Source organism: Akebia trifoliata, chromosome 11 (genome assembly GCF_017979445.1).
Source record: "Akebia trifoliata isolate Shusen 1 chromosome 11, ASM1797944v1, whole genome shotgun sequence".
NCBI classification, from domain to species: Eukaryota; Viridiplantae; Streptophyta; class Magnoliopsida; order Ranunculales; family Lardizabalaceae; genus Akebia; species Akebia trifoliata.
In genome coordinates, this window is record NC_141385.1 from 7,748,927 (window position 1) to 7,771,748 (window position 22,822).

Below are 22,822 nucleotides of genomic sequence, written 5' to 3' on the forward strand. Positions count from 1 at the left end.
TTTTCAATGGGCCATATAGGTTTGATCTTAAACTCTTGATTGAATATTTTAGTAAATATCTTGTAGAGATCGAGGTACAAAGCTACTTCTCAGGATTTATGAACTATTCAATTTGATTGATCTGTATCTCATTCATCCTTGGCAATATTTTGTTTGATGGATAAATCTTGCCGGGCCTATCAATTGAACTCACTCTGATAATAAAGCCTCATTTGCCCACTATATAGTAATCAAATTTTGGATTTGGCAGGTTAGTTTGATTTGTTTGGATTTAACAAAAAAAAAAAAAAAAAAAATCAAATTGGCTTGGAAGTTAAAACCATACTTATTAGTGGCAGTTGTGCAAACACGTGGTGGTTTGAAAAAGTCGTTGTAAGTTTTGTTATCCAATCACACACAACAAAAAAAAAAAAAAAAAAAAAAAAAAAAAAACTTGTTCCTTCATCGCTTATAGTCTTTTTAGTCTAAACAAAACCGCTATCAATCACCGCAAAAGCAACAGCATGAAGAGCATTGTTTCCAAAGTTGCTGTAATAGGCAGTGGAAGTAAGTCCAGTACTAACTACTTACTCATCTTCTTCTTCTTCTTCAACTTATCTGATTAAAGAAGTGAAGGGGTGGTGTTAGTGAAAAACCCTTATTTTATTTTATTTTTAAATAAACTGAAGAACAATTGATGTGATGGGTGTTGTTGGTGATACGTGTCAGTTTCTGGTGCGATGTGTGCGTCTTCTCTAGCCAAGAATGGGATCTCCGTTACTGTATTCGAATCCGGAAGAGGACCTGCTGGCAGAATGTCTCAAAGGAGGTGCTAATCTTTTTTTAATTTCAATTATTATTTTTAATTAATTGTTAGGGCCTGTTTGGAAACAGTTTGTTACGAGTACCACAACAACCTTTATTTTATTTTATGAAACACCAATAATTATTGGAATTATGTAACACTCAAAGGGTCTGTTTGGCAGCTACTGAAATCGTTTACATATTCTGAATTGGGTTTTTCTTCGTCCTGTTGTGGTAAACCCGGAGCTAGATTAACTTCTCACATTGATCCTAACATGGGTTTACTTTACATGTTGTTTGCCTCACAAAATAAAATCTTTATCACAACTTCAATAATTATTTAAAAGTAAGAAATATTATATGATCATTATTTTTTGAAAATCTCTCTACATTGACCGTGCAATTGATTTTTGAAGTCACCTAACAATTTGTCGTTGATAAGTTTTGAGATAAATTGATAACACAGATTAAATTATCTTTGGTGTGAGTTTCTTATTAAATAAAGAAAATGGGTATTACAAGTGGTTACATAACTACCCTAACCACATAAACAAGAATTGGTGTATCGCATTACACCTTAATGCATAACATCATAACTAATATTCTAATAGTCGTTGCATATTATCTTCCCCAACCTTCAAGTTGCAAGAACTAGATAGGATTTTTTGAAGATCATGAATTTTTAGGTAGAAATATCTAGGAATTTCTACAATAAATTGAAGATGAGGTTCAATAAATTAAAAACAACAGATTTTCTAAAAGAAAATTAAAAGGGTTTCTGACCTGAGATTGAAAATAATGGAATTTAGATAATTTTTTGTTAGTCATTGAGGTGAAACCTAGGTCAAGGGACATGTCATCAGGTTTAAAACATGTAGGGTATCTCTAATTTTAATCAAACCATCGGGGATTATTCTTTTAGAAAAAACCTTTCCTTACCAACTTTATAAGATTTTAACTCTTACTAAGCGTCCTTGAGCTTAAATGTATTACCACATTGGCAATCCAACACCACAACCCTCTAGATTTCGTGGAAAAACTGAGATAGAAAAAAATAATCATTCAAAAATAATTTTTTGGGGGTTTGATTGAAGGTTTTGAAGATGGACGGCTACCAAACTTCCACAGAACCCCCAAATTTAAAATTAAAATTCAACAATGAAAATATTAATTTTTTGAATTTTTTTTTCAAAGTTGATATAATTTTGCCCTCTATTAACTTGTGGCATTAGAACATGTTTTTGGATGCCACAAGGTGAGCTTAATGACCATAGTAAGAGTTGAAAACTTACTAAGTTAATAAGGCTAGCTGAACTCAATTTTTAATGGAAAAGTTGTAAGATCTTTGATACCAAATGTCAAGCTCTGATACCAATTGAAGAGTCATACAACGGAAATATTTACGGTGACTCGATCCTCTCATCTCCTTCCTTCTTGTCTCATACAAATTCCAATATGAATTTCAATAGCGTCTCTGCGCTCTAGCACCTTACGAGCTAGTAACTCGTAAACACCGGTGTCTACTAGACACCCACTCTCAAGTCCTTGTAGGACTTATTTCTAACATTTTTACAACTTCATTGATCTCTACTTATTACAAATGGGGACTCCTTCCCTATTTATAGACTTGGTAGGATATTACAAGAACTTTCTGGAATCTTCCTACATCTAGAGCTTTCCAAAAAAATTTTAGAACTTTCAAGAAGCTTCTAGATTCTTCCAGAATATTCTACAGTTTTCTAGAATCTTCTTCTTCATTAGCCAACACCGAAGGACTCGATTCTATTTGAGTCGGTGCTAACTCTTCAAAAGTCAGTAACGTGGAAAGAGGAATCCCAGTCTTTAGTGGGATTCCTCCTTCCTTGTATTATAGTTCCGCTAATCTGCTTTGGTTTCGTTAAACATTTTTAACATCAAATAACTTGCGGAACAAACAGATTTTTTAAGGATAGTGTATCTTACATGTTTATTGGATTGATTCTCCTGAGTGACAGACACAACTAAAGGGAATATAGACACACCAATCATGGTAAACAAGTTCGGATTTAACAATCATTTGGTGCCCGGGGTGGTGGTGGTTCAGTTCAGTTTAATTCGGAAAAATATTTGCGAGTTTCGGAAAAAATTGGGGGCTATGCAAATGATGTTTTTGGGTTTCTTCCCAAAAACCCATCAACTTCTACCCCCCTAAGAACTCTATCTTGTTCTTGAGATTTTAAGGTTGAAGAAGATAAAATTTTGAGGTTGAATGCAAATTGCATTTTAATTAATTGCTTAGCCGATTAAGTCAGCTGGTCCCTTATTTGGCGGAAATTTTATGAAATGTTGGAAAAATTTGCTGAATTTTGTGGCTGTACCACTGACCTTTGATTTCTTCTTTGATCACTCTTACTTTGTATAATCAATCCCTTTAGAGCAACTCCAACCTAGGAACTCAAATTTTGTCTTCAAATTGGCATCTTTTTCATTTTGAAGACTCCGAACCACTTCAGAACTCCACTGAGCCCCAACTTCAAATGACTATTCATTCTCTAAAACACTATTCACTCAGTCACAAAAATAAAAGGGGAATATAATAGGTAGGGGAAAAAATAGTATTTGAAGCATGTTCCATGAAAAAGGTCAAAATTGGCATTTATGGTAAAAGGGGGTTATAATAGGTAGGGGACAAAAATGTTATATAAAACATATTCCATGAAAAAAGAAGGTCAAAAATGGCATTTATGAAAAAAAAGGGGATATAATAGGTATTTAAATAGTGATAGAGACGGGACTTCAAAAATTCTCTTTAGGATCTATATTTGAAGACGTGAACAGTAATATAGAGCTCAAATCTTCATTTTGAAGCCTGGTTGGAGTTTGGTTTGGAGGGCTCCATCTCTAAATATAAAAATTTGAAGCCCAGTTGGTGTTGCTCTTGGAGTTCGAAGTGATTTTCTCACCGGATTAGAAACCCACATTGAAGAGCACATGGTAAATAGGGTGTAGCCGTTCAAAAATAGAGATATTATTTCTATATAGCTTCATGAGAGATTCCTTCTCTCCCTTCTTCTTTCTAAAGTAATTTAATTGTAAAAGAAATTATTTCAATTTTCACCAAATAAATTAGAGAAACCAAAAAAAAGCCTGTGTTTCTTTTTCTGAAAATTTAGTTTTTTATACTATTTTTGGCACGCATTCGGATATGTCCTTCATCTCTTTTATATTGTAGAAGTGGATATCCAAAATTGATATTATATTTGATGGACCATTTTAAATATTTCTGCTGGGATATCATTGTTGCATTTTCTTTTTATACAAATATTTATGAGGTGGTTTAATTTTTAAATTCTTTTGAACTCTAAATTATTTCATTGCTATTATTATTATATTTAAATTTAATAAACATATGGTTTAATTTCTATATAATTCACATAGAGAAATTACTGAAGATGGGAAGGAGCTCTTCTTCGACCATGGTGTCCCTTTCTTCACCATGACCAACAATGACGTGATTTCTTTTTTACATGAGTGGGAGGCTAGAGGTCTTGTTGCTGAATGGAAGGAGAATTTTGGGTCCTTTGATCGTGTATCAGCTAAATTTGTTGACTTTGAAAAGGTTTACCATGACACCTCAACTTTAATTCTATCTATACTTCCCTTTAGTATAAAACTCTACGCAAATTTTTTGAATAAAATATGTTGTAGCCTTTGCAACATTGACAATTTAAGTTCGCAATTCAGTTGGTTGGACTCTTTTTGAGGGGGAAGGAAATTAAGTGGTAGGGAGTGAGGAGATACATGTCTCATTGGTAGGAGGGAGAGAGTTGCATCAAGTTTATTCGAAACCCAACAAGCAGGTCCACACCAGTTGGATTTTGCAAAAGGTCCTCATAGGCAAAATAATTTTTTTAAAGTGACCTTTTTGTCTGTATTTTTAATCATGAGAATTTTTTTCCCAAAAAATAAAGATTTGACGGTAATTTTCCCTAGAAACCAAGGTTTAATATCTCATTTCGATGCAATGTTTTGGTTAGGAGACAACCAAAACGGCGTTTATTAAAATATTCTGAGACAGTTTGAAACATCGAATGTTTCAGGGTCAATTTCTCTGTTCCTGTCTCAGATGAAACTAGAATGTTCCGCTGGAACCGAAACCTGCTATCAAAACATTCTGAAACAGGACAAAATTTTAAACTGTTCTATATATTAATAGGTTTAAGTGTGGAGGTGGGGTTTTGATCCCATATCTGTTGTATTACCGCATAGACTTGAGCACCTCAGCGAGGTGGCACCTTCACATTCACACACCCATGCATGTATTTGAAAGAACTAATGTTTACAAATTGAAAGGAAAAAAGGATAGAGAAGAATTGCAGACACATGTACTCGCAAAGAAATTTTTAGGTCAATACATGCAAACACACACAAAACAACTGTTTAAATGTCTACAAGTTGTTAATATTATCTATCTCATGGCTATGTGTATTTGGTTACACATGCATGACATCTATAAAATAGATGCATCATACGTGCATAGATAAGTTTACGTATGCATATAATATAGTTTCTTTCTCTTTTCTATTTCTTAGCAAGTGACAAATGAATAGTTTGTTGAAAGGAATCTCTTTCTTGCTTAGCAAAAGAAAAAAAAAACGAATAATGTGTTGATAGGAAATTCTAGGTTTAATAAGTGAGTTCCATGCATTCAAAAAATTCCTATATACACCTCTTTTGTTGAGAAAAGAATAATATTATCCGTATAACTTTCATAAAGATTTCTCTACATTGGCTAGATACCTAAATCTAACATACAAACTACATACATGCATGTATGAACATATATTTCTAGATGTAAAAATGTGATTTTGGTATCCCTTGTAGGAAGGATCAAGCAAGAAGTACGTTGGTATCCCAGGCATGAATTCCATATGTAGAGCAATGTGCCAAGATCCTGGTATTTATAGATTTCATATTGTTTCTTTTATTCATGGGTGCATTAGAGTTTGAGTAACTTTAAAGATTGTGTACCTTTCATTTTCTGCATTTTTTCGCTTTTTCTATTGATCTTCAGGGGTGGAAACCAAGTTCGGAATGACTGTTGGGAAATTGGAATGGTTGGAGGATAAGAATTTATGGTGGTTGATTGATTTGGATGGAAAAACTCTTGGCCATTTTGATGGTGTGGTTGCATCAGATAAAAATATAGTTTCTCCAAGGTTCACAGGCTTAACTGGACGACAACCCCCTTTAGGTGTGACGCCTTTCTTCAAGTGTTTGTTGTTCATCTATTTATGCTTGTTATTCTTGATTAGAGATTTTTGAGATGTTTTTGATGTAGAGGTCGTATTTTCTTAAATCCATCTCTTACTCTTATTATTATTATTATTGTAAATATAAACTTTTTTGGAAAAGGATGTATTTTGGCAGGAACGAGTTATGATAGAATACGTCTTGTTTATCTCGACGAAATGGGAGGAATAGCTATGCCAATGCCAAAAATCTTTACAATGTTCAGTAGCTTCTCGATGGCTTCTCTTGCATTGCCCGGAATGAGTGGTTTTGTTGCAGAATTGGTAGTATTTTTTGGAATTATTACCAGCCCCAAATATTTTTTAATTTCGAAAAGAGTCCAACTATCCTTACTAACTTAGTAAGATTTCAACTCTTACTAAGGGTCGTTAACTCACCTTGTGGCATCCAAAAATATGATCCGATGCCACAGGGATGTAGGGGACAACATTCTATATATTTTGAAAAATAAAATTGAAAAAAATGTTTTTTTTCTCCATTCAATTTCAATTTTAAAATTGAAATAAAATTGAATATTTTTTTTGGATCTGAGTTTCTCTATGAAATCTAGAGGGCTATGGTGTTGGATTGCCAATTTGGTAATCCATTTGAGTTCAAGGACCCTTAGTAAGAGGTAAAATCTTACTAAGTTTGTAAGTAAAGTGTTTTTCTTTCAAAGATATTATTTTCTTTTGTAATGGCAATTGGAATGATATTAACTCCTATTTATTCATTATCTATGTCACGTCAGATGTTCTATGGACACAAGCAATTTAATGCTCCAAACTTTTCTTTTTTGGATTCTGGACCACGAGAACTATTTGTTTCGATCTGTATCTTTCTACCTGTACTAAGTATTGGTATTTATCCGGATTTCATTATCTTTAAGCAAACAAAAGAAACACAACCCTAGGATGTCTAAAAGATCTACTGGGGGGAAGTAAGAAAAATGTAGATCATTAGATTACCCTTTACGATGAGGTCCCACTGCAAGACAATGTCCTCAAAAAATGCTTATATACTTGGATATTGATTAATGAAACTAAAGGGACTCAATCTTGAGGATTATAACATGGATATCCTCTTCCTTGCCATTAAAATTTTCCTATTTTCTTCTGGATGCCCCACATAATTGTAAAGGTTAAGATTTAAGAATCTCCAAATCAAATATCCTTTAAGGGAAAAACATTGGTGTCTGGATATAGATGAGATCTAATATTTGACCCTGGAAAGATTCAACAAATCCCACATTTGGCTAATTTATGGACCTTAAACTGATGCTGATGCTTCTCTTGCATTGTTCAGAATGAGTGGTTTCTGACGGTCAAAGTTTAGGGATATTTATTGGTCTTAGTTGAGTTGTTTGTGGGCTCTAGCTCAGGTGTCAGACATGTTCAATAAAATCGACCTGAAGTGCTTCATGGTGAAAAGAAATAGTTAAAAAAATCTATCTGGTTGTCCGGTTCCTTGTTTATGCTGAAGAAGGAAGTAGATTGGCCAGTAGAAGTGTTACGAGAAGGGTTTGAGCCTGTAAAGAAAAGTGGTGTGGAGGAAACCAATGGAGAATTTTAAAGGTTGTTGGATCTTGTTAAGGATGTTCATTTATGATCCCATACTGGATTGCCTTACTCCCCAAATGAAAAAAAGGATTAGTTGAAGGAAATTCTTGGTTCTCTTAGTTTGCAAAGCTCTTTGAGTCAGGGGGTTGAGTATCAAAGTTGAAGTGTAAGCCTCATTTGTGGGATTTGGAAGGTGGACTTTACCAATTCTTTGCGAAGGATCGTCGGAAGCTTTGGTTTGGGAGGACGGGCAACAGGCAATTTCAGACATGTCATTTGGACTCAATTTGACCTTTCAGTTTTGGAATCCTTATATGTTGCGTTGACCGGAGATGCTTTGAGCAGCCTATTACAAGTTACTCAATTTAATGCTTTCAGCAGCCTTCAAATTTCCCTTATTGGCCACCTTGTATCTAAGTTATACCCTTACACCACGTCTATGTCAATGGTTTGAAGGGTAGTTCTTCTGTCTTTGAATGTCTTGGCTGACACATCTTGGTCTTAGAGGCAACTATAATGGTGCACTTTGGGTTTGTCTCATTTTGTTTAAGTTTTTCATACCGTTGTCTTGGTTCCAATTCTACTGTCTCGGTTGAGATGTGTTTTCGAATGTCTGAGATGTAACTCGAGACTGGGACTTTGAACCTACCATATCATTTATGTTTGAGATTTTGTTGCACGTTTAATGTGTCTACAAATAGCACCTTAGATTGTTTTGATTCGTTTTGCATTCCCCCGTAGGTAAGATGACGGTAAAGGTGTATCTACGTAATATACAGCCCAAAAAATGAATAATTCAAGCTGTTATTTATGTTAAATCAGGCTGGTAATTGCAACTAACAATTTAAAAGAACGGTGTTTTGTAAAAAACACTATATTTGTAAAATATGTATAACCATACCACAAGGGGGACTGAAGTAAAAGGTTCATGGATTGGATCACACTGGTTGGGGAATAGGCCTTTGACATGGATGAACATTTTCCATTTTACTCAGCAACTCAATTCATATTTCTCAATATAATTACATATTGACTTCAGTTGACTGAAAGAACCAGTAGAAGGTACCTCAATGACTGTCTGTTTGGTTTGGATCACCTCAGATATGACTTTGGTCCCGGAGTTGGCTCTAAAGCTGCAAGAAGTTCCCGTTCTTCCGTGCTTTGCTCTCATGTTGGCATTTTCAGAACCATTGTCTTCGGTAAGATATTCATCATGCATTGCTGAACTAAGTTACTCCTTTAAGTAATGTGTCGTTAACATTCAATCACTTTGTCTCCTTAGATCTTCTCCAAACACTAGCATAATTGAAAAATCCTAATTATTCTATTTGCAATTTTTTGTCTGGGCCTTTCAGATAGATGAGTTGGATGCTTAAGATAAGCCTGTCGATTTTACGTTTAGCCTAGGAGGTCTTGTCAGTAAAACCCCTAACTGCATCTTGGCTGACATTGGGTTTGTAAACCATCCTTATGGGATACCCGCAACACAATAACTGGGACTTCCTTTTGGAAAGATCTTGCCAATTCTGCAACACTTCGTTGTCTCACAGAACCTGATTGAATAAACTTGGTGGTTTTTTTCTCTTATATTCTCAAGCGATTGTTGAACACTCCTAATAACAATAAATAAAAAATATTTGACCGTTTCACAAATGATTCTTTAGTAATGTCATATTGTGTTGGCACTATGTTTCTTTATTTTTAATTTTTTGTTGTTGTTGTTGTTTGATCGAATTATTTTCTTATTTTTCAGATACCTATAAGAGGCTTTTCATTCAAGAACTCTGAAATTCTAAGCTGGGCTTTTTGTGACAGCAGCAAGCCAGGGCGTTTTGCCACTAGGTATGTGTAAACATTTTCCTCTTTGGTGTATCTTTTATGCTGTTTTACCTGAGTATGGAAGACACAAGGACGGGGCCATGTCATGTACATAGCATTTTAGCATAAAACGTGAAATGTCCGACATAAGTGTCTGGGGGTAAGAGCTTTTAGCATATCAAAGAATTCATATTTCTCTTTGATAGAAGAGAAATTTCTTGATAAAATCAATTTCCTGGAAAAATGTTTGCTGGGGTTTGATTGCTTCTATGGAAATGTCAAAAAAGAGAGTGGGTTTTAGTTCTAGGAGTGGGGATACTTGTGGATGCAAAATCCTGGCTCCACCATGAGGTATCAGAGATTGGCTGATGTGTTCTACTTCTCCTTGAAATCTACTCCCAAAAACTCCTGGATGTTCTGATACCCAAGTCAGTGCCAGAACAATCCTGGGGGGCTTTAGGGTTAGAGAATGTATAAATTAGGGTTTTCCCTCCTTGATGAGAAAACCATTTTCCTGAGGCGTCGGGTCAGAGATTTTTCCCTCAAAGATGGGAAAATTGTTTCCTCAGTCAAATGATTTTCCCATGAAAATGCACAATCATAAACATGCAAATTGCCTTTTTCTGGGAAAGCTTTTTTTCTGGTGCATCATTACAACCCTTTATTATTTCAAAATGGGATAAAGGTCAAATTCAAGCTCTACTTATGTAAGTTATATTTTTACTAATTTGCTTCATCAATATACAGTGAGTGTTGGGTATTGCATTCAACAGCAGAGTATGCAAAGCGTATAATTACCCAAACAGGACTTCAGAAGCCCTCGAGTTTGTTACTTTCAAAGGTGGCTGAAGACCTATTCCACGAATTTCAAAGCACATCACATAATATTCCTCAACCATTCTTCATGAAAGCTCATAGATGGTCAGTATCTCAAAAGAAAATGTCCTCTTTTGCTGCGACTTTGTGTAATTAATCACTGATGTGTGCCAGTTTGAATTTTTTTTCCCACATATGGTGAAATAATCCACGTAACTGTTTTTAATTTTGGATGGCTCATTTAGTGAGGTCCTTATTTTGTTTATATGCTTTGTTCTTGTAGAAGTTTTACCCCTCCCTTTTTCTCTCTCTCTCTTTCTCTTTACATATAAAAATGTATTTGGATTGCTTAGATACAAGGGAACGATGCAAATGTTGTATTTGAAAATCATACGTACGAATAATTAATTACACACAGAAATCATGTAGACAGTAAGATTAAAATCTCCTCTTGAGGCAATGTTTCGGTTAGGAGAAAAACTGATGTTGTCTCGACCGGGAAATTTCATAATAATTTGAAACAAATTCAAAACATTTTATGTTGGGGTCAATGTTTCATTTCGGTCTTGGCTGAAACTGGAATGCTTGGTTGAGACATCGCTAGACGGTACAAAACTGTAAACCATGATAAACAATATATTAATTAGATTCGAAAACAATAATTTTTATAAACTAAGTATTTTACTAAATAGAAGTTCTTTGAAGTGAATGATACCAGCTTCGCCATTGCTGAATCTTTTGAAAAAATAGTGTTCTTTTTCTACACAGCTTTAATGTGTACACCAATTAATGAATCTTCATGCATTATTTTTTTTTTCTATTACTACTAGTGCAGGTGATAAAATAATATCACGTGCAATAATTTGTTTGAAATAGGATATGTTATAGATATACATATATGTTTATGCCGCATGGTACATGCAGTGATCCACCTAGACTGATGGTTTAGTGACTGAACCTCCCAACACTAAATATCACTAGTAGTTTTTTGTGTGTGTATATTTGGATATTATAGAGTTGTTCAAACATGTTATAGTGTGCCCATTGGAAGTGATTAGTCTCATTAGTCTAGTTCTCTTTCCGATTGATTGGTCAATAATTTTACCAAAAAATAGATTTTTTATTCATATGTTTCTATTTAGTTAGTTGTCTTGTAAGGCTCGAGAATTTTGGAGTAATAGATTTTTAGGTGTTATGTTCTTCATTAGCAAGTACATTTGTGGACAAAATCATCAACTAAGTGCATGGATTTTTTATGTTTTCAAGTACAAATAAGACCTTTGTGGAATAAAGTTGCAAAGAATCCTCTCCCTTCCAACAAAGTGTGTGGACCTCCATCCCTCGAACACTGCACGGATGGAATGAGGGGCACACAATCAAAAATTGAACAACAAAAGAAAATGAGACCAAATCTGATGAGCGACCCCACAATGCATGAGGAGGTGATTCAGACTCCCCATTGGATTTGCAAAGAAAACAAGAATCACACCCTATGTATCTCACAAGCAGGCCTCTGTTACTACCAGGCAAAAATGTTTCACAATTAGAAATTTCACAAAATGGAGTGTCATTATTAAAATGACGAAAATGTTTATTTTAACACCTATTTGATATGTTTCAATGCTTTAAAATTGCAAGGGGTAGTGCTTTTCCTGCTACGATTGTTGCGGAGGAGAAGTGCCTTTGGGATAGAAGCAAGAGATTGGCCATCTGTGGAGACTTTTGTGTCAGTCCAAATGTTGAAGGTGCAGTACTTAGCGGCATGGCAGCTTCTGCAAAGCTTCTCGATATCTTGAGTTGCTTGTGATAATTGGAAACCTCACTGTTGTGTTTCTCATAAGCAGGTACATGCATGTATCTCTGTTCAAGTGGTTAATTTTTCATGAATTTTATAGAGAGCTTCTATTAACACCAACTTTTACTTATAACACACCAACCTATATGTAAGCAATCATTTAGTTTCAGAAGGATTGGTGTGCTGTAAGTAAAAGCTGGTGAGCCAATAGATTTTCTCATTTTATATTGTGCACCATGAGAATGTGATGGGATTTCTGGATCTAATTGGAGAAGAATTTATCAATTAAATTACAGATGACCTTTTCACCTTTATCACTTGTTTTTCTTAGATTTATTTTTACAATAATTGAGTCTTTTTTATTTATTTATTTATCCGAGACAATTAATACAACTTCACATATTGCAACTGTTATGATTATTGTACGACTGATGAATTGCTAGAAAACACAATATAGAAGAAGAAAATACTTCTCTGAGTAGTTTTTTAGGGGAGCAACTTGGTCCGATTCAAACTAGGAACCGAACCCTCACTACGTGAAAATTGGAAAATTCGACAGAAAGGCCAAGGCCCATGAATTTTGGAAATTGAATTTTGACGTTCCCAGATTTGACGGCTCAGAGCTGTCGAATTTCTCCCATCTTTCATTAATTTGACAATTTCAACCTGTCGAAAATAAAAAAATTGACAATGAAAAATTCGATGCCAATTCGACCCTTTGGCCCGTCGAATTTTATGAAATTTGAGGGCCTAGGACCATCAAATTTGGGCTTTTTTCACATTGTGCCTCATGTAATAGATGAATATATAGTAATTTATTATGAATTATTTTAGGAGTTAGGATGTATATTAATGACTTTTTATCTTTTATTTTTTATGGATTAATTAATGAATTTTTTTTTTGGATAGATTAATGATTTATTATATGAAATTTTATGTTTATTGTATATTTGGCTATTTTTCAATTAAAAATATGTTATTTCCAAGGAAGTTTATAGAATATTGGCAACCCAACTGTCCTTTGTTTGGTTTGGTTCTATTGGCATTTCTGTTTGGTTCAGCTTCTTATTTAGTGGAAGTGACCTATGTTGGTTTGGTTCCAATTTGGCCCCAAACCGAACCTAGTTGCTCCCCTTTGTTTTTTCCCCTGTTTTTGTGCTGTTTACCTGAGATTGATTAAGTATCTTAAGGAACTGCTCCAAATTTATTTTATCATTATTATTATTATTATTATTATTATTATTTTAATATTCAGCTTGCATTTTTGTTAAAAACCACGTTCTTAGGCTACATTTGAATCACAAGGAACAAAATAATCTCTGATGTTATTCTGATCACATTCGTACTCGTCCTAATTGACAGAAATCAGCTAAAATGTTTATAAATTTTACTAATAGAACTAATTTGAAGTGTCTCCAGTTCACTAATCATAGTAAATATTACATTAGCAATCGCAGATAACTGTAAAATGGTACTTATTATACAGAATAATAGTAAATGTTATACTAATTTGAAGTATCTCCAGTTCACTAATCATAGTAAATATTCTATATTGTGGTTGTTTATGCATCAAATCTTGTTATAGATAATTTTCTATTCTGGAACAATTTTTAATTGATATTTTGCTCATTGAGTTAATGGTCCATCGATTGTTTATGGGATTTTAATATGGTTCGTTATCATGAGAAGCAAATTGGTTGGAATCTCGATTCCAGTCTGGACTCTTGAACCATTCGATAGATATATTTCTCAGTGTGGCCTTCAGGACGTGAGATCAGATTCATCGATTTTTTCTTGGAATAATAATTTCACATGGTCGAGGAGAATATAAGTTTTGAACATTAGTGTAACAAATATAAGGACTCAAGTCGGAGAAACAGCACATTCGTAGTGTACTTGGCGCTTATGAGGCACATTTTGCACTTATCGATTAGTTTGATCAGATTGATCATTGGACTACTAAGTTGATCATTGCTCATGGTGGACGGGTGCAACCCCCAACATTTGACTGTTGATCATTGAAAAAATTGCAATTATCTACTTCGACCGTTGGTGTTCAATCTGAAAGGGTACATCCCTCTTACTTGAATAATTAGATATGAATCTGATTGTCATTCATCCGATTGATACATACCATATATCTACTCGTCCGTTTGGATGATAATTATGTTTCATGTTCCCGGATTTTTTATCTGAGACTTATAGCCTATCAGAAGCAATGATTTCTATAAAAGGACTCCATTTTTCAGGGCAAGATGATGATGCATTCAAATGGTCATATCTCATTACTCATCCATGGGATTAACTTGTAATTTACGTTCACTCATCCGCATAAAATACCTATGTTTCTCAAGAATAAAGATTTTCAATCTAGATTGATTAGCATTCCTGAAAAAAACAAAGAATGAGGTATTCCCCATGAAAATTTTATGGTTTATTGAAACAGTCGTATCTTTTTTCTCGATCATCCGATCGATTCATATCGTATATCTAATCATCTGTTTGCAAGATAGCTACCTTTCCTTTTTCTCGGATTTTCGATGTGAGACCTATAGCCTATTGAAAATCTGTGATTTCTATGAAGGACTCCATTTTTTGAGGCAGGAGGATGATGCATTCAAATGATCATGTCTCATCACATCGAAAATTCTACATTTCCCAAGAAGAAAGTTTTTATCCAGATTGATTAGCATTTCTGAAAATAACAAAAAATGAGGTACTCCGCACGAGTGCATGTTCTCACCAAAAACTTCAACTTTTTTTTTATGATTTATTGAAATGGTCTCTTACCATTGCTCATTCATCCGATCGATTCATACCATATATCCACTCATTCGCCTGGACGATTGCTACGTTTTCATGTTCTCGGATTTTCAATGTGATATTTAGAGACTGTCGAAAAATGGTGATTTTTGTGTGTCGGACTTAGTCCGATGTAACTTGACAAATGCCAATCCAACCTTGGGCATGAAATGCTTAACCCAAGCCCAACCCAAATTGGTCATTGGGTTGGCTCATTCCTTATTAATACTAAATAATTTAATAAGGTTAATGACTTAAATAAAGTTGTGTGGTATGTTAACATTTTTTCACAAATATTTCTAAAAATATATTTCAGAGTTCACACACATAAAATTATAAGCAAATGGAAAGACAAAGATGATGATGATGATGATTTACTAAATTTTTAAATGTGAATTGTGAATGAGAAAGAAATAAAGATTTTTTAAAAGATATTTAAATTACAGGCAAATTTACCAAAACATGCTCCGAAAATCAATTAATTCCCAACATGATGAACTATTGAAATTAATTCTGAAAATGGTAATGTATCTTTTTATGGAAATAATTTTTTTTACCAAATCCATAAAAAAAAAAAATGAATAATGTTTTGATAAATTTTTTTTATACCGAAATTACTCTCTTCTTCCAATCCTAATTTAATTATAGGTACAGTGTTGATAGGGTCTTCTCGACACTATATAAAATAACATTTTGATATAATGTCGAGAAAACCTTATTGACACTGTTTAAAATAGTATTATGATCTAATGTTGACAAGACCTTGACGATATTGTATAAAATCATATTCTGATAAAATGTCAACAGAATCTTGTCTACACGTTTAAAATAATATTATAACTTGAAAAGGGTATTTTTGATATGAAAAATTATCAAAATACTGTTCATTTTTTTTTATTGATTTGATTAAAAAAAATTTAATTGCGAAAATGATAATTTACTATTATCAAAAATAATTTCAATAGTCCACCATTTTAAAAATTAGTCGATTTTTGTGCTTCATTTTGAGAATTTTTTTAAAAATTATAACTATATTAAGTTCAGGTTTGAACAAATTGAACAATACAATGTTTATTCCCAAACCTAACCCAATTTGATTCGGTCAAATATTTTTCCCTGAATTGCGCCCTAACCTGACTCAAGGTTCGGTTGAACCCATCGGATTCGGTCCACCCAAGTTGCATTCCCGTACAAAAGTCTTACACTAAATAAATCCAAAAGTTGTCTAATTTGAAATAAACAAAGCGTCAAACATCTAAAGGCTTAGAATCTCATAATTTGGATTTTGGACCGAAGACGGTTCCACGTGTTTGCTTTTAATCGTACAATTGTTCAACATTTGATCTATATAGGATATCAATGGAAGGTCGGTTACCGACTCCCTAGTCCCTATTTAAAGAAAGATTTATGGGACCACCAAGAGAAGCAACTCCTTGGACCACCCTATAATCAACTCTCGAACTTTCTTTCAAATACAAGGAACCGCTCAAAAGCTACAAACAAACTTAAATAAACATACCAAAACACACAAAACACAAAAAAGAAGAACGAAAGTAGGGAACATGATAATGGTGTTGGTTTTAATTTTTATTTCTTGGTGTTTAAAATAACTTTAGCTTTAATAAGACCCAACCACCAACATAGAATGAGAGGTGAAAACATTATGAGTTAAAATAAAGGATGGAAAATAAACTATTGGAACCATGATTTAGACTAATGTTACCAGTTTTTTTTTTTTTTTTTCATTAATGCTGGAGTGACATTTTTGAGGGTGACAAAAATGACATTTTGACGTGGTGGCATGCACATAACCGTAGATCCCTTTTCCTCGGGATTGAATGAAAATACAAGTACAAGAAGTTATTTTGATTTAATGATAACGATAAGAGAATATCTTGGATTTGATGAGTATGTATGTATAATGACGATGGAGTATATTTCACTTTTATTGTTATTGATTCTAAGATCTAATCTGATCTTAAAATTTAGCATTTTTAGATTAAATCTAATCTTATCTGATTTGATTAATGCCCGTAGATCGTAAATTCGATATCCAATATAAGCATTGATTCCTTAGGAGTCACCTGCGAGGACACATTCTTACTTACCTGATGCGTGTGATGTGCGGGCGATGCACGTGCCCTGGGACTAGTCCTTGGACAAGACCAAGATACAACCCGATCCCCTATTTACGTGGATACCCGGTTATAAAAATAAAAAAAATAAAAAACCGAAAAACATGTAAAACTAATACAAATAATGTGTGTCAAATAAACAAGATTTGTTCTATGGATTCCATATAATTGCAGGTGATAGAATAAAAAAGAAAAGAATTGAAAAGAAATATCCACTGATTGGGGGGTTTGCAGACACTGCCATGCCGAGAGCATTGCACGCCCAAACCATGGTCCCCTAATTTCAATAATTTGATTCTTCTCCATATTGTCTCTTTATAGGTCTCTCAATTTTCTAAGAGGAATGTTAATTATATAAGCTACCCACGCGTGTGTAGAGTGTATTTTACTCATCTCCTTTTGTTGATAGTGATCATGAGGGCATTTTAGTACTTTTGAAGGCAATATTGGACAGATTTTGAAAAAAAAAAAAAAAAACTCAAGGGAAAAAATGTGCTTCATCCTCTCTATGTGATACATATAATCTCGAAATACGTATAACACAAGACGCGAAGAAATCTTTCCTAAACATAATTTAAATTTGAAGGTTGAGATGACCTCATGTGTAATGGTATAAACCTAATTTGTTGGTACTAGATTGAATCACGAATCGTTTATTTATTCGAACCTTTATCGAATTTTGTTTGGGTTTGGCGAACCAACAATGTGGTTCGGTGAATCAAATCAATTTATTTATTTTTCATTGTTTATATTAGAATTTAGATTATTATATTAATTTATTTTTATTTAACTTAAAATTTTTAGCATTATAATTGAACTTATAACTTGTATATTTGAATTATATGTATGCACAAATGAATCATATTAAACTAACGAACCGATCTAAGAAACCAAAGCGAATTAAGAAATGAATTATCTCTACCTACCCCTATGAATCAGGTTCATTTTAGCTTGTTGAACCACGAACCCGAATTCAACCAAGTGAACCGGTTAACATAGATATAACTTGTTGGAATTTAGAGGGTTGAATTTGAAAACCCTTTAATATTCAATAGGTTTAATTCATAAGGTAGATCAATATTTAAATCATAGGGTTAATTAATCCTAAATTTGTTTTATGTTTTATGCTTTATACTTTTTACTTTATTGCTTTGAGTTTAGTTGATAGTTTGTTGTTTGACTTTGAGTAATTTTAGTCCCACATTGATTAATTAGGAGAATAATTGATTTGCAATTCTTAAATAATTGTACTTCTAATAGTTTTAAAGTGGAGAAAAGTAGTAGCGGGCTCAGGCGCGCACATGGGGGCCGAAAAGAAAAATCTAAGGTTCCAATTAGGATTTGGATCTGTCAGTCCGAAAACCTTAATGCGTGAGCGCAAAGGCAAATTTTTTACTTCAATTATCAAGGTCCATTTTCATTTAAAATTCTAGTCATTTTAATTCGTTTTGTTATGAACTAATACAATATGTTTGTTCTGAACCATTACATTCAAAGAGGTTCGTGATTATTCTAAATAATCACTTTCTCTTTATTTATATCCTCTTACTTAGTAGATTTAAAAATACTTACTTACTTTCTGATTTTTACTTAATTTAAGTTTTTTGACTACCAGTATATTTTTATTCTTCGTTGTGAGAGCACACAACATTGTCGAGTTCAAAGTTACATTCCTATTAAAGTACTCTTTTGGAAACGTGGGTTGTTGTATCATTGAGAACAAATACCTACAGACTGTGGTACTGTAGCACGGGTGAATTTCATTTTAGGACGGTGCTTTGTGCATCCCTCAACCATTTATTTTTACGTAATATTTTTCTATTACATTCAATTTGAAAATCAAAATTATTTCAAACTTCTTCTCTTTCTTTTCATAAGAAATCAGTACTCACTAGAATAACATAACCTAAAGTATAAAGGAATGATAGTAAAATTGAACTTAATTTAAGTACTAAGGTGGGAATAAGTCTAAAATAGAGAAGGAATGAAAAATGAAAAAAAGGCTAAGCATTCAAGTGGAATTGGTGGGTATTCACTTTACAACATGGAGATTGATGAGATAAGGATGTATAAAAATTTTGAACATGGGGAACCACGATAATAATTAGAAAAAAAAAAAAAAAACACAAATAAAAAATAAGGAGAGATAAGAACATAATACAAAATTTACGTGATTTAGTGAGATGGACTACGTCCGTGGCCGATGATAAGATCCTTGATTGATTATTTTGATGAAAAACATTGTTATCAGTCACCTTGAAATTGAGACAAAAGTTGTGCCAAAAATTACAATATTTACTATAATTGTATAGTTGAAACCATAGAGTCGCCCTTGGTATGTCCTGCTATTTTCGCCTATATAACATAATGCAATGTCAAGAGTTTGTGACTCGCACCATGATGTAAGTGAAATCCAAAAATTGTTCTTGCGAGCTTGGAAGATGTGAGTCCAACTTTGATGCAAATGTATAGAGTACCATAAAGTTTCAAACTGTTGGCATTTTTAGTCCTTGAATTTGACCATGTTTTTTATGTCTTAATAGTATTTGGGCATTTTTATTGCAGGGTATTAAATTCCAAAGATCATGTTGGATGTTGTTCTAGATGGATCACTCTTGAAGATTGATCCATTACTTGACCAAGAGAGATCCTCAATTTTTTTCCTTTTTCGATTTAAAGATACTCTTCCACATTTTAGTGAATGTTTGAGAACTCCCTGTTTTCAAGTTGATGACATACCCTCATGACCTTGGTTTACTTATCTTTACTATTGTAATGATAGAAGTTGGAGTCGAAGTGGATTCGACACTCAAGTTTGAGTGGTCATAAATGCCCTCACTTTTATATTTAAATTTAATATAATTATGATCATTTTGATAAAAACAAAGAAAATTGTAATTTACAATTGTATACTCATGTTGCTTGGTTTTCAAAATCACTGGAGTATTATTTTACCATGTAATCTTCAAATACCCCTCAATCAATATTTTAAATTAAAAGAAAAAAAATTTCTTCCAGTATAAATTAATGAAAAATGACATTGCTCAAATCTTTAATATTTAGTCAAAAGCCCTCAAAATTTAATCTTTTGCTTCATATCGGTATAACATATTACTCATTGCAAATAATTAATTTTAGTAACCCAGGAGTATCCCCACTTTTGGTAAGATTAATCTACTTGGGGTTGCACACACCATCCAACACCCTGTCACATGTTATAATATTTAAGTAATCACATTTTTATGGAGGGACACATAAAGACTTGAAGTCACGACCTGAGGAGCAAACCCAGTCACTCCTTACCATCGCACTTAACCTCCGATATGTAAATTAAGGGGTTTTAATGTGATTAAAGATATCCGTGATTTTAATCTATCAAAGAGGTCCAAAGTCAAGGAGGCATATTATCAATTAAAAAACACAAGGGTCTCTCAAATATTCATTAAGACATTGAAAATTGTTACATATACCATTACATTATAATACAATTTCGATCTAGTACTTAAAACTCATGTTACTCGAAATTAAAACATATTTCTTGTAATTCTACAATATTATACACAATCAATAATAATCACATATATTTGTCTCAGCTCTGACTCCTATGTTCTCTGCTTCAACACGAGTGGCGAGCAATTCGAAAAAAAAAAACAAAAAAAAATCTAAGGATTTAATAGGAAGATACAGTTGATACAGTAGCAGAAGAAGTTCTTGGTGATATTTGCTTGAACACCACATTGGGGATAATACAAGTTTTCCTCCTTTGGTGTTCCTTAATTAACTCTCCGGAAAACAAATCTAGTTTTTCCATGTTTGTTTTCTCTGCTATCTTCTTCCCTCTAAATAATACTGACTCCACATTCTTCTCTCTCAACATTTCTTCTGCAATTCCTAAGAGCTTCTTTTCATCTCCAACTGAATTCGACTTCTTCTTGTTTGGTACAGAATTCTTTCGAGCATCCACGAATCCATTTGCCTGAATCCGAACATAGTTACTTCTCCGAAACTCACCGAATGCCATCGAAACTGCTTGATCAACCTATTAATAAGAGAATGCAAAAGCCATGATTTAGAATAAAATCCCAAATTTTTTTTTTCTTTTCGTAGATTTAAGAAATTTATGGAAATACTCATGAATTGAAGGGTATTTTTGTCTTTCTAGTTAATTTTTTTTTTAATTTTGAGGTATTTATCTGGGTTTGGGAAATAATTGGAGCTAGGAGTATCCATGCTTTTAAACGAATTATACATCCTTGAAAAATGACCAAAATGGCCTCATCTTTAAACCTCTTTTCTAGAGGTTGAATGCATTTGTTTTTTACATAATTGAAAAAAAAACAAGGGTATCTTGTCATTTTGTGTCAGTTTTCCATGAAAGACTCATGTCAAGGGGTATGCCATCGGTTTTAAAAATTAAAATGTGTATCTCAAATTTCCACTAAAATCTGAGGGTTTCTAAAAAAGAGCTTTTAATGAAATGTCAGGTCTTATTACCGTATCTGAAGCTCCTTCTCCGGCGATCTTAACGAACCCAGAAGGCGAAAGCGTCAGATTTCGGTTACCGGAATCTGACTCTCCGTTACCTAGAGACACCACCAACAGGTCTTCCACACCATCACAAAATGGAAACTCATGTTTATTATTCAACACGTGTGTGATAGCTGCAGCCGTCGGATTGTTCATCGCAATACCACCATCAACGGCTAGCAATCTCGTCCTCCCATCCACAGATCTCATTTCAACTGCTCCAACTAAACTCGGATCTGCTGACGTGGCAACGCAAACTTCCTTCATCATGAAATCGTAGCTGTCCGTCTCTAAAGCGTCGGCGCGAGAAAACAAGAACGGCGCGCGAGTCGAGAGGTCATAGCAAGGTATCAACACCGGCTTCAGCGTATCTTTCAGTGTAGATTCTCCAAAAATCCGTCTGAACAACTTCTCCACCTTCGCCGGACAGAATATCCGGCGAAACATTCCGCCGGAAGACGAGGAATTCAGTTTCCTGCGATTGTTAACGAGGAATTGCAGAGCTACGTCAGCTTTGAAGATCGGACGGCCATCTTTTCCTCGAGTGAAGAGAAGAGCTGCCAAGATTCCACCAAAACCAGATCCAGCGGCGACGTCGAAATAATCAGCAATTCGAGCGTCAGGATCTCCAGATTTCCGTCTCAGAGATTCCTCGAGATGCACAAGAGATTTTCCTGAGAGGATTCCATCAGTGGAGCCACCGCCATCGATGGAGAGGATTCTGACTTTGCCAGCGATGTCTTTGTTGGATTTTAGGTCTTCAAATAGAGTTTCAATGGGAATTTCTGATTTTTCAGAGAGAAATAGTTTGGAATTTTCGTTTCCAAAGAGGAATTTAGTTTCTAGAATTGAGAAGATCTCGTTTGTGAGCTTGTCGACATCAAAGCTCGAGTCGAGTATTGGAGCAATAGCTGCCATTGTTGCAGAGAAGAGAGTTTGATTTTCGAATCTTGAAGTTTGAAAGAGAGAGAGAGAGAGAGAGAGAATGGATGAAGAGAGAGTAAGCACTTGAGGTGCTTTATATAGTTGGAATTAGACAGGCGTGCGCACTTTAGCGGATAGTGAGACGAACATTCCTTTTAAGCGATTAATCGGCGCTGTATATCTGGAAGAGAGGAATTGACTGATGAGTTGTCCATCGACCCAAACTTACATTTTCACCGTAAGAGATTTGCATCTTTTTAGATGTTTGATGAATCAATCAAAGTACAAGTAAGAAAGTATTTAGTATTTTGAGTTCGACTAGCCTTACTAAGCTAGTAAGGATTTCAACTTTACTAAGGGTCCTTGGACAACACTTGTGGCATCTTAAAACA

At 34.0% G+C, this 22,822-nt stretch overlaps 2 protein-coding genes across 2 annotated transcripts; one reads left to right on the plus strand and one right to left on the minus strand.

Annotated features, from left to right (window-relative positions):
• The first annotated feature begins 403 nt into the window (after positions 1-403).
• LOC147390686 (FAD/NAD(P)-binding oxidoreductase family protein) lies at positions 404-12,356 on the plus strand. The gene is made up of 9 exons (XM_086417379.1): positions 404-546; positions 709-808; positions 4,201-4,381; positions 5,647-5,719; positions 5,837-6,016; positions 8,715-8,812; positions 9,367-9,455; positions 10,179-10,352; positions 11,886-12,356. Exons 1-9 carry the CDS (start codon positions 504-506, stop codon positions 12,052-12,054), a joined length of 1,107 nt encoding a protein of 368 aa, XP_086273505.1. The 5' UTR covers positions 404-503; the 3' UTR covers positions 12,055-12,356.
• Positions 12,357-20,383: 8,027 nt separating this feature from the next.
• Positions 20,384-22,512, minus strand: LOC147390687 (patatin-like protein 7). The gene is made up of 2 exons (XM_086460239.1): positions 21,474-22,512; positions 20,384-21,018 (listed from the first exon to the last, which is right to left on the minus strand). Exons 1-2 carry the CDS (start codon positions 22,422-22,424, stop codon positions 20,650-20,652), a joined length of 1,320 nt encoding a protein of 439 aa, XP_086316365.1. The 5' UTR covers positions 22,425-22,512; the 3' UTR covers positions 20,384-20,649.
• Positions 22,513-22,822: the final 310 nt, after the last annotated feature.